Source organism: Bison bison, unplaced genomic scaffold (assembly GCF_000754665.1).
Source record: "Bison bison bison isolate TAMUID 2011002044 unplaced genomic scaffold, Bison_UMD1.0 scf7180017864144, whole genome shotgun sequence".
In the NCBI taxonomy this organism is placed as follows: Eukaryota; Metazoa; Chordata; class Mammalia; order Artiodactyla; family Bovidae; genus Bison; species Bison bison.
In genome coordinates this window covers 5,804,952-5,826,737 of record NW_011494716.1, presented here as the reverse complement: position 1 = coordinate 5,826,737, position 21,786 = coordinate 5,804,952, and the positions used below count along the sequence as shown (strand labels likewise).

The following is a 21,786-nucleotide window of genomic DNA, read 5'->3' as shown; positions in this document are numbered from 1 at the left end:
CCAGGAGTCCTAAGACTGCTGACGTTGGCCACGGGTTCACATCCTGCCTGTGCTTCCTCTCCAAACTCTGCTTATCTACCTACAAAACGGGTATATTCACCCAGACCCACACTTGTCAGGTTTTGGGGGAGGAGTAAATGAGAAAAGACATGTAAAGTTCCTTTTCTAATATACCCTCTGCAAATGACTTGTTCTTATCCTCTGCCCTTGAGGGAAGTGTCTGGCCACACACAAGGATGTGTCTCTTGGAAGGAGGGACTGAAGTCCAGATAACCATGACTAACACAGAAAGAAGCTCCATCCAGGGATTTATTTTCCAGCTCTTACCTATAGGGACCGAGGAGATCTGGGAATAAAGATCCAACATCCGGTTGCCGTCCACATCCACCAGGTAATTGCCTCGACTCTCTTCATAATTGCAGAAAAAGTGCACAGCCTCTGCATTCTTGGGGAAAGAAGAGACTGGATCAGGCTCACTGAAATTCCCTAGACCCCCAGTCTTTCAGGACTAAGCTTGAACTGCTGAAGTAAAGCGCCTCCCTGATGGCTCAGACAGTAAAGAATCTGCCTGCAATGCAGGAGTATGCATGTTTAGACGCTTCAGTGGTGTCCGACTCTTTGTGACCCCATGGACTGTAGCCCACCAGGCTCCTCTGCCCATGGGACTTTCCAGACAGGAATAATGGAGTGGGTTATCATGCCCTTCTCCAGGAGATCTTCCTGACCCAGGGATCAAACCCGTGTCTCTCATGTCTCCCTCACTGGCAAGTGGGTTCTTTACCACTAGCACCACCAGGGAAGGCCCTGCAGTGCAGGAGACCTGGGTTCAAACCATGTCCTGACCATTTAAAGACACATGGATGGGGTCTGTGGTTGTTGACAATGTAGGATTTTTTTGCCCTGCAGGTAATTATCAATACATAGGTGATTTGCTTTATAATCATTTATGATGCTGTGGATTTGTATTTGATGATTCTTTTTCCTGTATGTGTTTTATTTATCCCAACAAAAAAGATTGAAAAATAAATCTGAAGAAAATTCTGGAAAGTTAAGATGTATATGGTAAGTTTTAGGGCCTAAGAAAACTAAAAAACGATAGTGATTATATATTGATAATATAATACATATATAGTATATAGTGAAAGAAATGAAAATGGTACACTAGAAGATTTTCACGTTATGTACCAAAAATTAGTAGAAACCAAGGTGAGGAAGAAAAAAGACAAGAGAAAGACAGAGAACAAAAAATAAAACTGGAGACTTCCCTGGTGGCTCAGCAGCTGACTCCTTGCTCCCCCTGCAAGGGGCCTGGGCTCAATCCCTGGTCAGGGAACTAGATCCCACATGCCACTGCCCCAGTGCAGCCAAATAAACAAATGTTATAAATTAAAGAAACCAGAAAATAAAACTGAACCTGTGAATACAACTACATCAATGGTAGCATTAACTGTGCATGGATTAAGCAAGTCAATAAAAGAAAAATCAGAAACTATCTGACTGGATTAAAAGATTCAGTGATATGCCATCTACATGAGATATATTTTAAATTCTAGAATACAAATTAGGTTGAGAGTAAAAAGATAGGAAAAGCTACATAATTCTCACAGTAATCATAAGGAAGCTGGATGTTTTATACTAATATCAGATGAAACAGGTAAACAAACAAGACGTTTCTAGAGGTAAAGAGAGGCATTTTATGATGACAGAAGGGTCCATCCACAAAGAAGACCATAAACATGTAAGCGGCTGATATTGTTGTTTAGTTGCTCCATCATGTCTGGCTCTTTGGACCCCATGGACTGCAGCCTGCCAGGCTCCTCCGTCCATGGGATTCTCCAGGCAAGAATACTGGAGTGGGTAGCCATGCCCTCCTCCAGCAGTCTTCCTGACCCAGGGATCGAACCCAGGTCTCTGGCATTGCAGGCGGATTCTTTACCACTGAGCCACCTGGGAAACCTGATATACAGCCCCAAATACATGAAGCAAAACCTGCCAGAACTGAAGGGAAATGATAATTCTGTAAGACTAGTTGGACACTTCAGTCCCTGGCTTTCAATAACGGATAGGACAACCAGGCAGAGGATTAATGAGGAAAGAGATGTGAACAACATTCAGAATCAGCAGATCTCACAAACACGTGTGGAACACGTGTGGAACCCCACCCAACAACAGCAGGGTATGCGTCCCTCTCAAGTGCATACAGAACATTTTCTAGAATAGACCACATGCTAGGCCATAAAAAAGGGTCAATAAATTTCCAAGGATTGAAATCATTCAAAATAAGTTTTCCAACCCCAGTTGAAGGAGATTAGAAATCTCAGAAGTTTGGGAAGTTCACCAAAATGTGGGAATTACACTATGTAAATAACCATTGAGGGACACCCCTCATTGGTGGTTCAGGGGCTGACTCCATGTTCTCAATGCAGGGGGTCAGATTCAATCCCTGGTCAGGGAACTAGATCCCACATGCCACAACTAAAGATCCCCCATGCTGCAAAGATCTAAGATCCTGCGTACTGAAACTAAGACCCACCTTAGCCAAATAAAAAATTAAAAAAAAAAAAACAACCAAATCCCAATGAGTCAAAGAAGAAATAACAGATGAAATTAAGGGAAAAAAAAGGTTTAGAACAAAAGCATGTTTTACAAAAAGAATAAGCACAGATTAAGTTGTAACCAAGAAGCAAAGATAGGATTCCCCACTTACCTGAATTATATTCAACTGTTTCATTAGCTCCTGCAGGAGAGAAGAAAAAAAGCATCATAGCAAAGACACATACTTGCTTAAAATCTTTCATCTTTTCCCAAGTCTTGGGGCTTTTCCCCCTTCATGTCAATAACTTAATAGTTAGTCAACAATATTATACATATTTTTTTAAATCCTTAAGAGAAATAGTTGGTGGGAAATGGTTCTTGCCAGTTCAATTACCAGTACAACAGACAGCTTGGAGGGTCGGACACTTCAAAGATAACAATCAAGTAAACTAAAATATTTAACCAAAAAAAATTGAGCTGAAGATATTTATCTAATGTCCAGAAAAGCATGGGTTCTTTTTTTACTTAGGGGAAAAAAAAAAGCTCTAACACACCATTAGGAAAATAGAAATCTGCACCATTTATAATTATAATCTGAACATTCCATAAATCATTTGTACCATTATACTTAGCAACTGGGAATTATAAATTAGGGGTTTTACTATTACAAGGACTTCATTTCTGAAAAGAAGTCACAGAAAGTAAACTTTAGCAATTAGTGTCATAAAATCATATATTTCCATGTAAAAATACAAAATAATATTCATGATAAGAATGTGAAATTTATTCCAGCTATTTTACTATTATTAAATTAAAATTCACCCCTCACCAATAGAAATATGCATGAAAAAAAGTCTTCTTTTGTTAGCAAAGAGCCATGCAAAATAGCTACAATCATTTACATCAGCACAAAGACTTCTAGTTTATTAAATAGTTTCAATGTCAAAAGAAACATCTTTTGACTTTTAAAAAACAAAGACACTGTGTATGGATAAAACCTGCAAAATATGCAGAGAAAAACTAAATTTGTATTACAAAGGTTTTCACTGTTATTTTTTAGATGCAAACATTAGAAACAGTATTGGACTCACAACCCAGAATCAAGGCTAACCAGACTTGCAAAGCGTGGTGTATGCAGATTTTGTAGCTTCTTTGGGGAGAAGCCACAACACCCCTCGCCGTGTCTCTAACACCTATTCCACGGATTCTGAGCTGCCCAAAGTCTCTCACACACCATGCACTGTCACCCTGCGGGCTTGTCACCATTCCCCTCACCTAGAACAGAATGCACTCCTGCCAGTTCCTCCTTGTGGCCCTTCAAGATCAAGCTCAGGGAGGCATCTGCCATGCACGCCCTGTGCCACATCACACAGTCAGGTTCTTTCACTGTTGGTGGGATGCTCTGCCCCAGCCCCTGACTCTGGACTCAGAAACCAGCCATGTAACTTGCTTTGGCCAACAGAACGAGGTGGAAGTAATGGTGGGTCAGTGGGGAGCCTGGCTCAAGAGACATAGAGCAAGTGCTCCTTTCCATCACCATGAGAACAAGCCCAGGCTGGCTGGCTGGAATATGAGAGACCCATGAGGCAGAGCCACATTACCACAGTGACCCAAGACAAGCCTAGCATAGATCAACTGGTGGGCAGTCATCCCTCAGGCACATAGATGAGCCCAACACAGCTGCCTACCCAACTGCCAGTTAACCATGGATGCATGAGCAACTTGTATGCTGTTGAGGTTCTGGGACTGTTTGTTATGCAGCACTATTACAGCAATTGATAACTGATACATATCCTCTAAGAAGACTTCTTTGACTTCTTATGGAAGGATGGCCTGGTTTAAAGTTCTGGATCTCTAGTGGTGAACTCTCTGAAAGCAGCTAAGGATACAGGGCCCTCAGCATGGCTGTGTTCTTGCCCATGGGCTCTTTTTGCTCTTTTCTGAAACACACCACTCAAGTGTGCTCAACTCACCCGAGATCTAGGCCCTGGGACTTCCGTCTTCATCAAAGGTCCATCATAGTCAAATTCAACGTCAACTTTGGCTGCAGCCTGACTGATATGTCTGGATCCTGCAGTAAACACAAGTGGTGAGAAACCCCTGAGCACAGAGGATATGAGAATCCTGCCCTTACAACACTGGGAGTCCCCAACAGAGGCAGTGCCAGGGCCTGACGATCCCAGAACTCTGAGTGTGGTCAGACATGGGTACCACAAGCACCCTGAGGATTTCAAGAAGTGGGAAAGCCTGGTGCCAGTGATGCTGTAGGCAAGCAGGCATGCTCACATTCCACTGTCGTGAGGCTAAGGTGATGCCGACTTCCTAGTCTTTTCGACTGAGCAAACTCAGTTTTCAGGATTCATCCGGAAAATAACTGGACCAGTGCAAAAAGATGTAGATTAAAAATATTCATCATAGCATTGTTTCTAACAACAACAGAGAAGAAACAGCCTAAATGTCCAACAGGGAGGGTCGGTAAATAGAATGTGCCATGTCCCACCGTTTTCATGGACAGCAGGATATTGGGAATATTATGTATCCAAAATAAAAATTATCCAGATTTTGTAAAAAAAAATTTATCTATATCCATATGTATTGTGTGTGTATGCTCAGTCATGTCTGACTCTTTTGCGACACCATAGACTGTAGCCTGCCAGGCTCCTCTGTCCATGGAATTTTCCAGGCAAGAATACTGGAGCGGGTTGCCGTTTCCTTTTCCAGGGGATCTTCCCAACCCAGGGATCAAACCTGTGTCTCCTCCATATGTATATATAGACTCAAATTTGTCAGCCCTGGAACTGCTGACACTGGGCTGGATGGTTCTTTGCTGTGGGAGGCTGCCCTGGGTGGTATAGGATGTTTAGCTGCATCCCTGGCCTCCGGCCACTAGAGGTCAGTGGCATCTCCTCGAGTTGTGCCCCAAGTTGTGTCAATTAAAAATCATCGAGGAGATGGGAATTCCCTGGCAGTCCAGTGGTTAGGAGTTTGATGCTTTCCCTGCCCTGGCCAGGTTCAATCCCTGGTTGGGGAACTAAGATCCTGAAAGTGGTGTGGCACACCCACTCCATTATTCTTGCCTGGAGAATCCCATGGACAGAGGGAGCTACAGTCCATAGGGTCAGAAAGAGTCAGACACGACTTAGTGACTAAACAATAAGATGTTTCATATGAATCATGTATGTGATCTTCACCCATCAGAATGGCTGCCATCAAAAAGTCTACAAACAATAAATGCTGGAGAGGGTGTAGAGTAAAGGGAACCCTCTTACACTGTTGGTGGGAATGCAACCTAGTACAACCACTATGGAGAACAGTGAGGAGATTCCTTACAAAACTGGAAATAGAACTGCCATATGACCCAGCAATCCCACTGCTGGGCATACACACCGAGGAAAACAGAATGGAAAGAGACACGTGTACTCCAGTGTTCATCGCAGCACTGTTTATAATAGCCAGGACATGGAAGCAATCTAGATGTCCATCGGCAGATGAATGGATAAGAAAGTTGTGGTACATATATACAATGGAATATTACTGAGCTATAAAAAAGAACACATTTGGGTCAGTTTTAATGAGGTGGGTGAAACTGGAGCCTATTATATAAAGTGAAATAAGTCAGAAAGAAAAACACCAATACAGTATATTAACGCATATACATGGAATTTAGAAAGATGGTAACTACGACCCTCTATGCAAGACAGCAAAAGAGACACAAATGTAAAGAATAGACTTTTGGACTACGTGGGAGAAGGTAAGGGTGGGGTGACTTGAGAGAATAGCATTGAAACGTGTATATCACCATATGTAAAACAGATGAGCGGTGCAAGTTCGATGCATGAAGCAGGGCACTCAAAGCCGGTGCTCTGGGACAACCCAGAGGGATGGGGTGGGGAGGGAGGTGGGAGGGGGGTTCAGGACGGACAGACACATGTACACCATGGCTGATTCATGTTGATGTATGACCAAAACCACCGCAATATTGTAGTTAGCTTCCAATTAAAACAAATAAATAAATTTTTTTTAAAAAGATCATGTATGTGATCTTTTTTCATCTTTCCACAATGCTGAGGGGTAGTTGTTATTTATTGCATTACACAGGAGAGGAAACAAATACTAAAACATGCTAGTGTCTCTCTGTCATACACGCTGATGCGCGCACACACACGACCTGCCAAACTATAAAAAGCCATGACATTAGAAAACATAAATTCTTAATTTTTCACAATTGCTTGGAATATCAAAGGTTTCTGAATTAATTATGCAATAAAGTGGAGCCCTTTGAACATAAAATCCAGTTAAAATCCAATACCACCCTTATTTTCAGGCATGAAGATACCAGCTTTATTATCTTTTATTTGATCTTACAATGAAAAAGGAATTCCTAAAGATCTGATTCCATCAGCAGAGAATTAAAAATCATGGACCATACTGATGACTTAAAAAAAAAACAACGCACACACACTCAACTGTTTCTTGTTTCCTTGGCCTGAACTCAGCGTTACTGGTCAAGACTGATTCCAACCAGACCTGCATTCAACAGGTCTATTTGGATAAACAGGGCTCTTAACCTGCCATTCTTCCTTTGTTTCCAGAAAAGGGGGGACAGTGAAAAATCTATAAGCAGTAAGTCATCCTCTCATGAGGACACACAAGTCCTCTCTTCCTTTCTCCAGAATATGTCTTGACATCGCATTGTAGCAATCAGATTTCTTGGGGGTTGCAGGAATACCAGGGGTGGAGGCAGTTGGCAGTGGGACCTGCAGCTGAAAGGACCTCAAAGCGGAGCGTGTGAGGTCCCGGGGAGCTGTGGTTGCCAAGATGCCAGGACCATGAGTAAACAGGGCTGGGAGGCGGGGTCAGGGTAGGACCTGGGAGACACAGTGGAGACGGATGGGGCATGAGACGGGGATGCCAAGGCCAGGTGCGAGGCAGATGCATCTGGGTCAGGAACCGCACTGGTTCCTACCGTGTTCCAAGTCTTTCTGGGTGTGGATGGGAGAGGGACAAAAATGCTGGGTAGAAATCCTGAAAATCAGAGTCTGTTGAATTTTTTTTTTTTTTTTTTGCAAATGTGCCATCAGAAAAAGGAAGATGGAGACGCTCACATATATTTAGGCAAATGCTCACCTATTATTTTATTCTTTTTTTAAAGACTTTTTTTTTTTGATGTGGATCACTTTTAAAGTTTTTATTGAGTTTGTTACAACATTGCTTCTGTTTTATGTTTTGGTGTTTCTGGCTCCTAGGCCTGTAGGATCTCAGCTCACTGACGAAGGATCAAACCTGACCCCCTTGCATTGGAAGGTGATGTCGTAACTGCTGGAATGCCCCTCACCTATTGTTTTGATTAATCCACAACCTTCTTGTGAGAAGATACTGTTCCCATTTCACAGATGAGGGTCAGAGAGGTTAAGCGAGTTTCCTGAGGTCACATAGCTAGTGAGTTTGCAAGGCCAGAACTTGAGTCCAGAAAACTTGTGCTTTTCCTACTATATCTTAATTGTGACTTTTGTGGAGGAAAATGCCAAATGCCAATACAACACTTAATGATGACATGTAGTGCCATAAACCACAAGAAAAAAGAACAAGATTTGAATGATCAAGAAAGCCTTTTCCAGGATCCCTTCTATCAAGCTGTGTGAGCAGATGTCCATTTATTGAGCACTCACGGTGAACATACTGGACATTATTCCGAGTAATTTCCATGGATTACCTCGCATAATCCTCACAACCCCATCGGAGGTAAATGTTATTATGAGTCTTATGTTAAAGGAGACACTACGCTCAGAAAGGTCAATTAATTTGCCCAGAGTCACACAGATGGAAAGTGCTGAAGCTGGCAGTCTGTCCACTGGACCTCTCCTTTCCCAGATGCTGTGAGCATCATGTATGTATAGTCCATCTCATCTAGTGTGGGTTTTTGAAATGAAACATTTGCAGCAAAACGACTCACTTCTCTTAAAGGCAAATTACTACCAAAAGGAGGAAGAAGTTTGAATCAACACCGAATGACCCAACATTTCCATTCATGAATAAAATAGCACACCCAGAGGGCAGGGGTGTGCCCTGACAGGCAAGACCAGGCAGGGTGGGTAAATTCAACCCAATCCTCTGGGTCTGATAATGATGCTTACTATCCTCCGTGACTGTGCCAATCCACAGAGTCAGTTTTTAACTCCAAACTGTAAAAGCTGCCGTCTGATGTTTTTAATGTCCTCTAGATCTTCTTCTGAGAGCAATGAATAAATGCCATTTTCCCAAACAGCAAGGGTTCTCTATGTGAGCCTAGCCAAAGTCAAGATTAAGTTCAACTGGAGTTATTTGCTCTGCTTTTGTTTAAAACAAAACACTTGGGACTCCTCTGCTGGTCCGGTGGTTAAGAATCTGCCTTCCAATGTGGGGAATGCAGGTTCAATCCCTGGTCAGGGATACTAAGATCCACAAGCCGTGGAGCAACTAAGCCTGTGCTAGGTAGGTAGTCATGAGCCGCAGCTAAGACCTGATGAATCTTCCATGCTAATGACTCTCCCTTCTACTTGGAACACAACAGACCTGTATCATTGGAGTTTATTTGTTACATAATTAGGGGTAAGCATTAATATGCTTATCTTCTAATTAAATAAAACAAATCCTCAAAACCCACTAATAACTTCTCAAGGCTATCAAGGTTTAAAAAGAAAGAGGACAAACTGAGAAACTCATAGACCAGAGGAGACAATGAAACTGGATTGGACCCTGGAGCAGAAGGAGGCCCTGAGAAAAAGTTGCTGAAATTCACACGCAAGTCTAGAGTTTGGTTCAGATCAAAGTACTAAGGTCAGTTCCTCAGCAATGACAAATGCATCCTGGTGATGTAAGATGATAAGACTGGGGAAAACTGGGTGAACAGCATGTGGGATCTTTTTGTCTTTGCAATTTCTCTGCACGTCTAAAATATTCCAAGATAAATGTTTATTTAAAAATAAAGCCTGTGGGAGAGGAGACAACACTCCTGCTTTTTATCGCACTCAAGACAGAAACGCCTGCAACATTCAACAAGGAGACCAAGGACTCCACTGACAATTTGTCTTCAGAAGGCAGACAGGACACACAATAAGGAGACATCGTGATGACAAGCATGGAGCTCTGAGAACTGGGGGCAACCTGGAGGGGCAGGCATCCGAAGCAGGCTACCAGAGCTGCTGGGAGGCAAGCTGCATGCATGCTCAGTCACTAAGTCATGCCTGACTCTCTGCAACCCCATGGACTGCAGCCTGTCAGGCTCCGTGGGATTTCCCAGGCAATAATACTGGAGTGGGTTGCTGTTTCCTTCTCCAGGGGATCTTTCCCATCCAGGGATCAAACCCACGTCTCCTGCACTGGCAGGCAGGTTCTTTACCACAGAGCCACCAGAGAAGCCCAGGAGACACATTGAGGGAGTGGATAATAATCCAGTGTTTGGAGCTGGACTGATGTAAGAAAAACTTAAAAGTGGTCCATTTTCAAGGACAACTAGCCTAGAGGGACAGCTTGCTGATGTAATAGCCGTTAGGATCCTTGCGTGGGAAAATCCAGACAAAGAGGGAGTAATAAATCCAGGTGACTTTCTTGGGAAGATTGTTAACCCAGTAGTACACAACCAATGAGGGGCTGGGGGAGGGGCTTGGGTGCCGAGAGGATAAAAACCCCACTGTAACTTGCCCACCAGACACCTGATCTGGCAACATCATCATTAAAGCCTTGCTTCTCGCTGCATCTTGTGTCTCCAAGTCCATTCCTTGGGTTTGGGTCGGTGGGCTCTATTTCCCACATCTGACTTGCATTCAAGGGGCTGTGTGACTTGGCTTCTCTGAGCCTCAGTTTTCTCATCTGTAAACTGGGATTCACCCTTTCCTTCCTTGTGGGAACTATGGAGGGAGGTCTCCTGAGATCATACAGGCAGGGTGCTCACTGGGCTATGCTGCCTGCACTCAGTGAGGCAGAGAGAAATGGAAGCCTCTGAGAGGGACTGCATATAAAAGCAGAGACATTACTTTACTGACAAAGGTCTGTCTAGTCAAGGCTATGGTTTTTCCAGTAGTCAGGTATGGATGTGAGAGTCAGACCATAAAGAAAGTTGAGCACCGAAGAATTGATGCTTTTGAACTGTGGTTTTGGAGAAGACTCTTGAGAGTTCCTTAGACTACAAGGAGATCAAACCAGGCAATCCTAAAGGAAATCAGTCCTGAATACTCATTGGAAGGACTGATGCTGAAATTCCAGTACTTTGGCCACCAAATGCAAGAACTGATTCATTGGAAAAGACCCTGATGCTGGGGAAGATTGAAGGTAGGAGGAGAAGGGGACGACAGAGGATGAGATGGTTGGATGGCATCACCAATTTGATGGACGTGAGTTTGAGCAAACTCTGGAAGTTGGTGATGGACAGGGAAGCCTGGTGTGCTGCAGTCCATGGGGTTGCAAAGAGTTGGACACGACTGAGCGGCTGAACTGAACTGAGAGGGGCTGCGGTGACAGCATGAGCTGCTGGCCATTTGGGTGCGGGGTGAGTGGAGGTAAGGGAGAGGGAGGGGCAGGGTGGCCGTTCCTTGGATAGGGCCCACTCTCTAGTGTCCTTGAAGCTTTTAGGTGAATTACAAGGGTTTTTGTAGTTTCCTTGTTTGTTGGCAGCAAACCTAGCTCTGTGTTTCCCTCAACAGTCCCCGTGGGGATGACTTGGGCCCTTCTGGCCTCGGGGGCAAGCAGAGCAGCTCCAGGGCAGATCAGCTCCCTGCCCATTGCTGAGCTGTCCTCCGGGGCACAGGAGCACACGCTGGAGATGGGAGGGGTGGCCAAGGGGATAGATTCATGGGGGTGGGTGGGATAGCAGGTCCCTTTGTCCCCAAGAACTCTTCCGGACCCCTAAGTCTCTAGTCTGGATTGCATCTTCCATTAGGACCAGTCCTTGCCAACATCCCCCAGGGCTTACCCGGCACCAACAGGCGGTAGTTGTGCTGGAAGCTGCAGACCAGCCGCTGGGTGAGCAACATGGAGGCCATGGTCCCCTCCGCTGGGAACAGAGACCCCTGTCACACGCTCCGGCCCTGAAAGAAACCAGAAACTCAGAGTCAGGCCAACAGAGGCCATGCCCTTGCTGGCCAAGTATCCCACTCCCCACCATTTCCCCACATGGTGGAGAAGGATCTGCTAATATCAGATCCTTTGCTTTCATGCAGAAGGTACACTCTATTTTTTATGATTTAAAAAAATTATAATTTATTTTTTTAGCTTTGCTGGGTCTTCCCTGCTGTGCAGCTAAAGGGCTTTCTCTAGTGGAGGCCATTGGGGCTACTCTCCAGTTTCGGCGGGCAGGCTTCTCACTGCAGCAGCTTCCCTTGTTGAGGAGCACAGGCTTGAGGAGTTGTGGCACTTGGGCCCAGTTGCTCCCCGGCATGTGGGATCTTCCCGGACCAGGGATTGAACCAGTATCCCCTGCATTGGCAGGCAGATTCTTAACTACTGGACCATCAGGGAAGGCCTACACTATTTTTTAAAAAATTTTTGACTGCGTGGTTTGCGCGATCTTAGTTTTCCAACCAAGGATTGAACCCAGGCCATGGCAGTGAATGCGCAGAATTCTAACTGCCAGGGAGGTCTCCAGAGTATATACACTTTAAATCAAAGCCTGTTCACCTTGTGTGTGTGTGTGTGTGTGTGTGTTTTAATATTTTCTTAGTTTATTTGGCTGCACTGAGTCTTAGTTGCAGCATGAGGGATCTTCAGTTGCAGTGTGCGAACTTTTAGCTGTGACATGTGGGATCTAGTTCCCTGACTAGGGATTGAACCTGAGCCCCCTGCATTGGGAGCTGGAGTTTTAGCCATTGGACAACTAGGGAAGTACCCCACATTGTCTTTTTCTTCACCTTGTATCTAGGTAGGATTATTACACCCACTTTCAAAGAGAGAGGACAGAGTTGGCTAGAAGACAGAGTTGGCTGGAGGACCCTCTGTGGGCAAGCTGGTGAGAGGGCCTCGTCCATCTGGATAAGCAAAGCAGCCTGTGTCCTACATGATGGAAAAACTCAGATGGAGGAAATTCTAGGGCAGACGTCCTGGTGACTGCTTAGTGGGGGAGGCCAGGAGGCCCCTGCCCTGTTCACATACAGAATGTTGGTGGCTGGGTCGCTGGGAACCCTGCAGATCCAGAGCAGTACCCGGGGCCCATTTTGAGGGGTGGACTTCTCCAGCACAACCAACCATCCCGAGTGTGTTCTGGACCAAGAGGTTCCAGGATGTGGAATTTTCAGGTTTTACCTTTTTTTTTAAAATAGAATTTTTATTCACAAAAATGGCAATCACATGAATATGGGATGCCTTCATTTATTTTATTATTTTTCTGATTCTCATTGTATATGTATTCATTCATTCATTCATTTATTTTTATTGGAGTATAGTTTTTTTACAATGCTGTGTTGGTTTCTGCTGTGGTGTGGCATGTATGTGATTAGTCGCGTCTGACTCTTTGTAACCCCATGGACTGTAGCCCACCAGGCTCCTCTGTCCATGGGATTTTCCAGGCAAGAATACTGGAGAGGGTAGCCATTCCCTTCTCCAGGGGATCTTCCCGACCCAGGGATTGAACCTGGGTCTCCTGCACGGCAGATGGATTCTTTACCGTCTGAGCCACCAGAATCCTCCAGGATGGAAGTGACTTTTTTTTTAATGTTGTAACAGAAGGCTTCTATGAAAAAATATATCTTGCATGTGGACAAAGATTAGAAGGGAACACATAGACACACAATGAAAACCACTATTATCTGGAAGCTTGAATAGGAGTGATTTTGAAATTTTCCATCTTTTGCTGAAAGGTTATTATTTCCCTTTGCCACCCCAAAAAAAGTCAAAAGAGATAGGGTAGGAAATAGTAGCAACTCTAGGTGTGGGAAAGAAATAAGTGAGACTAGAGGACCCCCAGGGCAGTGCTTCTCAAACTAATTGATCATATCCCTCTCTAAAAACATATTGATGCATTTAATTAATGTATGTGCATGCTCAGCCACATCCGACTCTTTGCGATTCCCACGGACTGTAGCCTGGGAGGCTCCTCTGTCCATGGGATTCTCCAGGCAAGAATACTGGAGTGGGCTGCCATTTCCTCCTCCAAGAAGTGACTGTTTTGAAGGGTATTTGATCCCCCTCAATCTGCTCAACCATCCAGGGAGTAGGGTATCTCCCCACTTCCGATATGAGGAGATAGAAGTTCAGAGAGGTCATGGTATATGGCCTTGATCATAGGATTGCTTGGGACTGCCTAACCCCAAACCCTTGCTCATGACAACATGGATTAATTCAGTGACTAACAAAACATCTAACTGTAGAAGCAAGGGGTTTGATGAATACAAATGTTCCTGTTAAGAGAGGAAATCTTGCTGCTTTTCACCTGAGAAAATATTATTGAGGAAAGCATGGTCTTGGAAAGCGTGACCATAAATTAACTGAGAAAGCAGACTCTTTCTGTGATAAGTCAATGGATTTTTTGATCTATTCCAGAACAGCTAACTCAATGCAGCCCTGTTAATTTAGCAGCCTGGTAACCAGGTAGTGATAGTGGTGAAGGCCTGCCTGCCAATGCAGGAGACACAGGAGACTCAGGCTCAGTCCTCGAGTTGGCAAGATGCCCTGGAGAAGGAAATGGCAACCCACTCCAGTATTCTTGCCTGGGAAATCCCATGGAGCCTGGCGGGCTGCAGTCCATGGGGTTGCAGAGAGTCAGACGAGACTGAGCGACTAAGCACAACAACATAACAACTAGGCAGAAAGAGCGATTGCTCTCTCTCTTTGAAGACTATTTGTCTCAAATGGGAGCGCTAAGGACTCCACACAATTCAATTTCCATTAGATGTGTGTTTGAAAATGCGAGAATCTCGGAGAACTCGAATATTAACATTTGAATGCTATGCAAAAGTGAAAGTCACACCCGTACACTTCCAATTACAAAATGTCACATTGGGAAATATATCTCGGTGACATTTCAGTGGCCCGCAGTTGAAACTGACCTTATAATGAAACCTGATCTCTATCAGGCGTTGGTTCTCAGCACAATATATTTCCAACAATCAGAAGAGTTGATGTCATTCATTCACTTTCTCTGGCCCCCTAATCCAGTCAACAAAATTAATCAGGTACCTGTTTCACGGAAGGCACTGTATTATCTAGACACAGGAGAAAACGAAGATGAATAAAATGCTGCTCTCTTTCTAAAGCTCATAATTTAGTGTCAGAGGAATGAGGGGGAGAAAACAGGAGAATTTAATGTAGTAACTGCTTTACCCATCATGTCAATAAATCCTTAAAATAACCTGGCAGGATATGTAGATGAAGAAATGCCCTGTTCACTGTCAACAGCTAATTCTACATAAGACGGAATGGAATCTTTACCTTCTGGTATAAACAAGCTGCCAGGGGAACAGAGAAATTAATTCTAGGTGTGTGTGTGGGGGGGTGCTGCCCCTTGAAAAGCTGCAAAGTTCCAGAAGCCATAGAAAGAAAGGGGAAGTAATGAATGAAGAAATGAATGCTAAGTTGCTTCAGTCATGTCGGGCTCTTTGTGACCCCATGGACTATAGCCTAACAGGCTCCTCTGTCCATGGAATTCTCGAGGCAAGAATATTGGAGTGAGTTGCCATGCCCGCCTCCAGGGGATCTTCCTGACCCAGGGGTCGAACCCGCATTGCGTATGTCTCCTGCATTGGCAGGAGGGTTCTTTACCACTAGGGCCACCTGGGAAGCTGAGCTAATGCTCAAAGGCATGAAAGGATGTGGAATGCCCATGGACTCAAGCATGATATCTCAGAGCACTGAAATGGAAGATGCACAGAATTAGGTCACGGGACTCCCCCAGTGGTCCAGTGGCTAAGACTCCATGCTCACAATGCAGGGGGCCCGGGTTCTATCCCTGGTCAGGGAACTAGCCCTGGAAGCAGCAACTATAACATCCCACATGCTTCAATAGAGATTAAAGATTCCGCATGTTACAACAGACCCAGCGCAGCCAAGTAAACAAATATTCAAAAAAAAAAAAAATCTTCTAATTGCCAGATGGAACCCACTAGAGACCCTCCAAAGGAAGGAAGGTGCCAGTTGCTCTTGTCTTATCCAGAAGGAACCTCTTCAGGCAAGTCCCAGAGGGCAAGGAGGGAATAGGTACGCGGGATGTTAATGAGATGCTGGGGTCATTGATGAGTTGGGGAGGGGGACTTGCTGGGATGAGCTGAGTGGAGAACATCAAGTGGGGTGGGAGTTGATGGGGAGGAAGAAGCCAGGAACCAACTCCTAAACCCCTAGCCTTAGAGCTGGTGGTTTGAGAATTACGGGTCCCTCAAAATGTTAAACACAGAATTACCATATGGTCCAGCAATTCCACTTCTAAACATACACCCAAAAGAACTGAAGACAGCAAGTTGAAGAAAAACATGAACACGCGTGTTCACAGTAGCACCATTCACAGTCACAAAAGGTGGAAGCAGCCCAGTGTGCACCGATGGATGAGCAGATGAGCACCATGTGTCTGTCTATGCCTTGGACTATTATTCACCATAAAAAGGAAAGAAAGAAGCACTGACACAGCATGGCTGAACCTTAAAGACATCGTTAAGTGCAAGAATCCAGACATAAAGGGTCACCTATTGTAAGATTCTGTTTATGTCTGAAACTTCGATAATAGGTAAATCCAGGGATGTTCCTGGTGGTCCGGTAGTTAAGAACCTGCCTGCCAATGCCGGGGATACAAGTTCGATCCCCGGTCCTGGAAGATCCTACAGAACAACTGAGGAGCAACTAAGCCCTCGAGCCACAACTACTGAACCCATGCTCGGCAACAAGAGAAGTCGCTGAAATGAGAAGCCTCCACCCGGCAACCAGAGAGTAGTCCCCACACTCCGTGACTAGAGAAAAAGCCAGTGCAAAGCAATGAAGACCCTGCTTAGCCAAAAACAAAAGTAATAATTAAAAAAAATAATAAAATCAGTGAGGAGGTCTAAAATTCATGTTAAAATGGCAATTTAATAATAGTACTCCCCTCCCCCAACTCTGAAGTCACTGAATCTCTGCCTGTCCACCACAGCCCTTGTTTGGCTCTGGAATCGAAGACACACCCCACTTCTGGCCTCCGTTTCCTTGTGTGTAAGACGTGGGTGTTGGATCATGTTGTTTCTAAGGCCCCTTCTGACCCTGAGAAGCATCTGAGGAGCAGTTTATGGAGAATTCCTTGCAGCGCTACTCCCGGCCCCCACTCCTACCCCAGAAGTGGTACCAGCCTCCCCTCCACCGGGTCCCCCCATCTGCAATCTGCTGCACATCTGGAAAAGGGATGGGGAGGCCTGAGGGATCCTGGGCTGGAGGGGGAGCTTTCCGAGTACCAGCCCACCCTGAGGCTTGGGACCAACGTGGGGCTGGAGAAATCCCGACTCTGAATGGAAAACAGGCTGCTTGCCAGGAACCCCTGGTCCCTGAAATCCTTGTCTTTTTGGCCCCACCACGTGGCATGTGGGATCTCAGCTCCCTGACCAGGGTTTGAACCCATGCCCTGTGAAATGGAAACACAGAGTCTTAACCTCTGGGCTGCCAGGGAAGTCCCCACTTAATGTACTTCTTGAGATCAACTTGCTTTTTAAGCTTTCCTATTTAAAATTACTTTCCTACAGCTGGTGGTGGAGAAGACTGAGAGTCCCTTGGACTGCAAGGAGATCAAACATTCAATCCTAAAGGAAATCAATCCTGAATATTCATTGGAAGGACTGATGCTGAAGCTCCAATACTTTGGCTATCTGATGCCAAGAGCTGACTCACTGGAAAAGACCCTGATGCTGGGAAAGATAAAGGGCAGGAGAAGGGGGTGACAGAGGATGGGATGGTTGGATGGTATCACTGACTCAATAGACATGAGTCTGAGCAGACTCTGGGAGACAATGAAGGACCGGGAAGCCTGGCAAGCTGCAGTCCATGGGGTCACAAAGAGTCGGACAGAACTGAACGAATGATCAACAACAGCCCCTACTAATCACTCCCCAGCATCCTTCCCTCAAAGTTTCATTTGCTGCAAGTAAAAGTGATCGGGGAAAGAATGTAATAAAATCAAGGCAGGTTGTCAAATTAAAAGCTGGATGTGGTTGACTGCCCAAGGTTTCCAGCCTCTGCTGGGCCCCATCTTCTGCAGAGGGTCCCATCTTCTTGCTAAGATGGAGACGAGCAGCTCTCAGACAGGTGTTAAAAGCAGGCTAGCATCAGACAGGAACTTTTCTCCTTGCCATGATGAGAACCAAAAGAGAAATTTCAACCAATCAATAAACTAAAGAGAATAGGAACCATCAGAGCGCACGGTAGGTGGGGGGTGACCTTTGTTTCAGACACGTGGAGCCCCTACAAAGAACCTGTTTCTCAGTGTGCGTTTCAGTCAAAACAAGTTGAAACCCTGGTCTCACCAGATACTGGAGTCCTTGGGTTTCCACCCACTGCTCCCTATCCCCGGTTCCTTTAATTAAAATGCTAATTAGTTCTCTCTGCTGCCTCTTATCTTCCTGGTGCATTTGGAGGGTGGGCTGGGCAGAAGCAATGTTTAAATCAATAGGGGAGAGGAATTCAGGTGAAAGGGCAAAAAAAAAAAAAAACTTCTGATTTTTTTTCTATGAATAAAAAGTCATAGAGAATAAAAAGACAGACACAGATGCTGGGAAAGATTGAGGGCAGGAGGAGAAGGTGGGGGGGAGGGGGACAGAGGATGAGAGGGTTGATGGCATCATGGAGTCAACGGACATGAGTTTGAGCCAACTCTGGGAGACAGTGAAGGACAGGGAAGACAGGTATGCTGCAGTCCAGGGGGCTGCAAATAGTGCGACTTAGTGACTGAACAACAACAATCGCAGCACTGCTTGCTGCTTATGGCTCCCCTGTCGTGTGCACTGTACCCTCTGTGTGACATTTTGTGTCCGCCTCGGGTGACAGGCTCAGGGTGAATGACTCCCCATGGTCTTGGGGCTCAAAAGCCAGTGATTCTTACCCTCGCTGCTGGCGAGAATCAGGGGAGCTCTCCATCTATGACACCCCCTCCCTCCGGGGACACCCACATGTGTGACCTGGGATTGGTGACGCTCCTGAGGCAGGGTTACAACCACCTTCCTAAGGGGTAGACGGTGGGCCCTGCACTTGACCCAGGTCTGCACTGCCCCCAAATCTTTGGAAATGGCTTTGAAAGTTAAACATTCCAAAGATGGAAAATGAAGAGAAAAAAAATGAAGACCAAGGTGGCCCTTTGGGGAGCTGGAGTGCTTGATGTGAAACCAGCCTCTTTTGCCTGCTGTGTGACCTTGAGCACCTTAAGTAACCTCTCTGGGTTTCAGCTTCCTCCTCTGTAAAATGGGGAAACCCCAATTGCACCTGACTCATGGCCTAGCTGCGGGTGAACAGCTATCCCCAGCCCCAGTGCCGCACTGCAAATAGTCATTACATACATACTAAACACTCCAAACCATCCGATGAAGACGGACTCATCTCTCTACCATTTGCATATGTCACTGGCTGGCGATGGAACCCCTGGACTTCTCTGAGGCTCCCCCAAATACTCTTTCTCATTCTTCTATCTGCTCTTGGAACGGAGACAGAAACGCTGGCAGAGGCTGGGGACATTCCTTTCCCTGTCTGCAGCCCCAACTGTCGGCTTTTCTGCAGACTCAGTGGGACACAATGACGGGCTCAAGCTAAGTGGGCCTCCATTGTCAAGGCCAGGGGTCGCCATGGCAACCAATAAAGCCAGAGGCCTGGCCTTTGCAGATGGCTAACAGGGCCCCATTCAAGGGCCTGTGATGATGGCCTTGGGACAGAAGGTTTTATCTGGGACCTGGCTTTTCTCCTCCAGCCCCCCTCCCCACCCGAGCTTTCTCTGCAAAACAGACCCTGGCCCTTCCTCCCTGCATTCATGAATTCATGATTCCCTATAACCTGCTGGTGGAACACCATACAATCATTACTGACTTGTATAAGGGGAGAGGAATACTGTTCTTAGAAACAGGCAAGTGTTGACTCCTAAGACAGACCAAGGGTGCAGTTGAGAAAGTAACGTTAGCCAGAAACTGGGCTCAGATGTGCCATCTAGTAGCTTGATGACTGGGCAACTTGCTCAGTTCAGTAATTCCTTAGTGGTCCAGCGCTCTTCCTGCCCAGATTCAATCCCTTGTTGGGAAACTAAGATTCCACAAGCTGTATGGCATGGCCAAAAAAAAAAAAAAAAGGTTGCTCAGCTCACCAGGGCCTCAGTTTCCTCATCTGTGAAATGGGAAGAATTAAACCTACCCACGCGGTCACGAGGCACAGAATTTGGCCAACTGAAGCCTGCACACAGGACGTAGAAGAGACTGCTCCTCGCAGGCCAGGTTCTCAGTTTCCAAAGAAACCTCCACCTTGTAGGGAAGGCATTTCTTCTACAGTCTGACGTCCTGGGAGGGACCATTTGCACGTGCAAATCTGTGGCTCTGCTCGAGCCTGAAGATGTAGCTTCCATGAGACAGAAGCTGGTCTGCCCCAATCTCTCCATCCTTAGGTTTTTGTCTCCCAGTACACCTGCCCACACTGCCCCTGCCCCCTAGGCTCTATCAGGAAGAATGTGTGCGTGCGTGCTCAGTCACAAAGTCCTGTCCAGCTCTTTGTGACTACATGGACTGTAGCCCGCCAGGCTCCTCTGTCCATGGAATTTTCTGAGTAAGCATACTGGAGTGGGTTGCCACGCCCTCTTCCAGGGGATCTACCCAATCCAGGGATTGAACCTGTGTCTCCTGCACTGGCAGGCGGATTCTTCACCATGGAGCCTCCTGGGGAGCCCCGTCAGGAAGAATAAGGTGAACTTAAATCGCGCACGCAGGCAGCATGGACATGGCGTCTCTAGAATAAAGGAGAAAATAACAGACAAGGCTTCGAATCCAAGCCCTGAATGGGAGAGGCAGAGGCTTCGATCTGGAGGCAAGACATAAGCGGAAAGACACGTCCTGGAAGTGCTGGGTGAGTTTCGGATTTCTGACCCCACAAGGGAGCGGGAGTGAGAGAACAGAAACTGGGCTGGGAAAGATGCCGTGCCAACAAGGAACACGCTGACCTGGGCCAGAGGACTGGAGTCTGTTTGCTCAGTTTCACGAATGTTTACCAGGTGTCAGTCCAGTGAGCACATGCTCTGCTCTGCCCTGGGGATCCAGTGTTCCTGCGAGAGGTGGGGGGGTGGGGGGCGGACAGGAAAAACCAGCAGATAAGGCCCACGTGATGAGAGGAGACACGTTCCCTGTTTAGAGAAACCAAATCATTTTAAGGACTCCAGGAACTGCTGAGGGAGCAAATACCACGGTGTGTTACAAACGAGCCATTTATTTTCTCCCCAGTCTGCACCGAGGGCGACTTGGAAAAACTCTTTTGGTGATCGGAGTTACCACCTATGCCTGACAGTATTCCTACAATCCCTTGGAAATGCCTTAGCTTCACAAATTCAGAGGATCTGATGGAGGGTCTGCTATGATTCAGTGAACAAATGCCTGCGATGCCAAGCATGACCCACACCATCTCATCTACTCCCCAAATGCAAATTCTACTCTTCCCATTTTTCAGGTGAGGGGACAGGCTCAGAGAGGTTCAGACACTTGCACAAGGACACACAGCCAGAGATCGTGGAGCTGGGTTGGAACCAGGGCCTCTGGGCTTGAAGACCAAGATCTGGGAATATTACCAGTTCGGTGGCTGTGGTCCTTACCCAGAAACCTCATCAATCAACTGAGACCAACAAACACTTCCTTTATAGGGACAAAAAAACTTAATAGCTATCACTGTTTGCAGTCTTCCTAAAGATCTTCATCTTTTTTTGTTTGTGCATTTTTTTTTGGCTGCAGCATGTGGACACTTAGTTCCCTGACCAGGGAGCGAACTCACACCCCTGGCATTGGAAGCATGGAGTCTTAACCACTGGACTGCCAGGGAAGTCCCAAGAAAGTCTTCATCTTTTTTTTTTTCGTTTCATATATGATATTATACATGTTTCAATGCCATTCTCCCAAATTATCCCACCCTCTCCCTCTCCCACAGAGTCCAAAAGACTGTTCTATACATCTGTGTCTCTTCTGCTGTCTCGTATACAGGGTTATTGTTACCATCTTTCTAAATTCCATATATATGCGTTAGTATACTGTACTGGTGTTTTTCTTTCTGGCTTACTTCACTCTGTATAATAGGCTCCAATTTCATCCACCTCATTAGAACTGATTCAAA

At 45.9% G+C, this 21,786-nt stretch overlaps 1 protein-coding gene across 2 annotated transcripts in view; it reads right to left on the bottom strand.

Moving 5' to 3' along the window:
• Positions 1-21,786, bottom strand: part of ABAT (4-aminobutyrate aminotransferase) — an 87,735-nt gene that overhangs the window by 27,830 nt on the left and 38,119 nt on the right. For both annotated transcript variants that reach the window (XM_010840453.1, XM_010840454.1), the window contains exons 2-5: positions 11,483-11,597; positions 4,509-4,606; positions 2,708-2,737; positions 328-445 (exon numbers count right to left, since the gene is read on the bottom strand). In XM_010840453.1, the coding sequence (XP_010838755.1) occupies positions 328-445; positions 2,708-2,737; positions 4,509-4,606; positions 11,483-11,552 (316 nt within the window). In that variant the 5' untranslated portion in view covers positions 11,553-11,597. The remainder of the gene's footprint in view (positions 1-327; positions 446-2,707; positions 2,738-4,508; positions 4,607-11,482; positions 11,598-21,786) is intronic.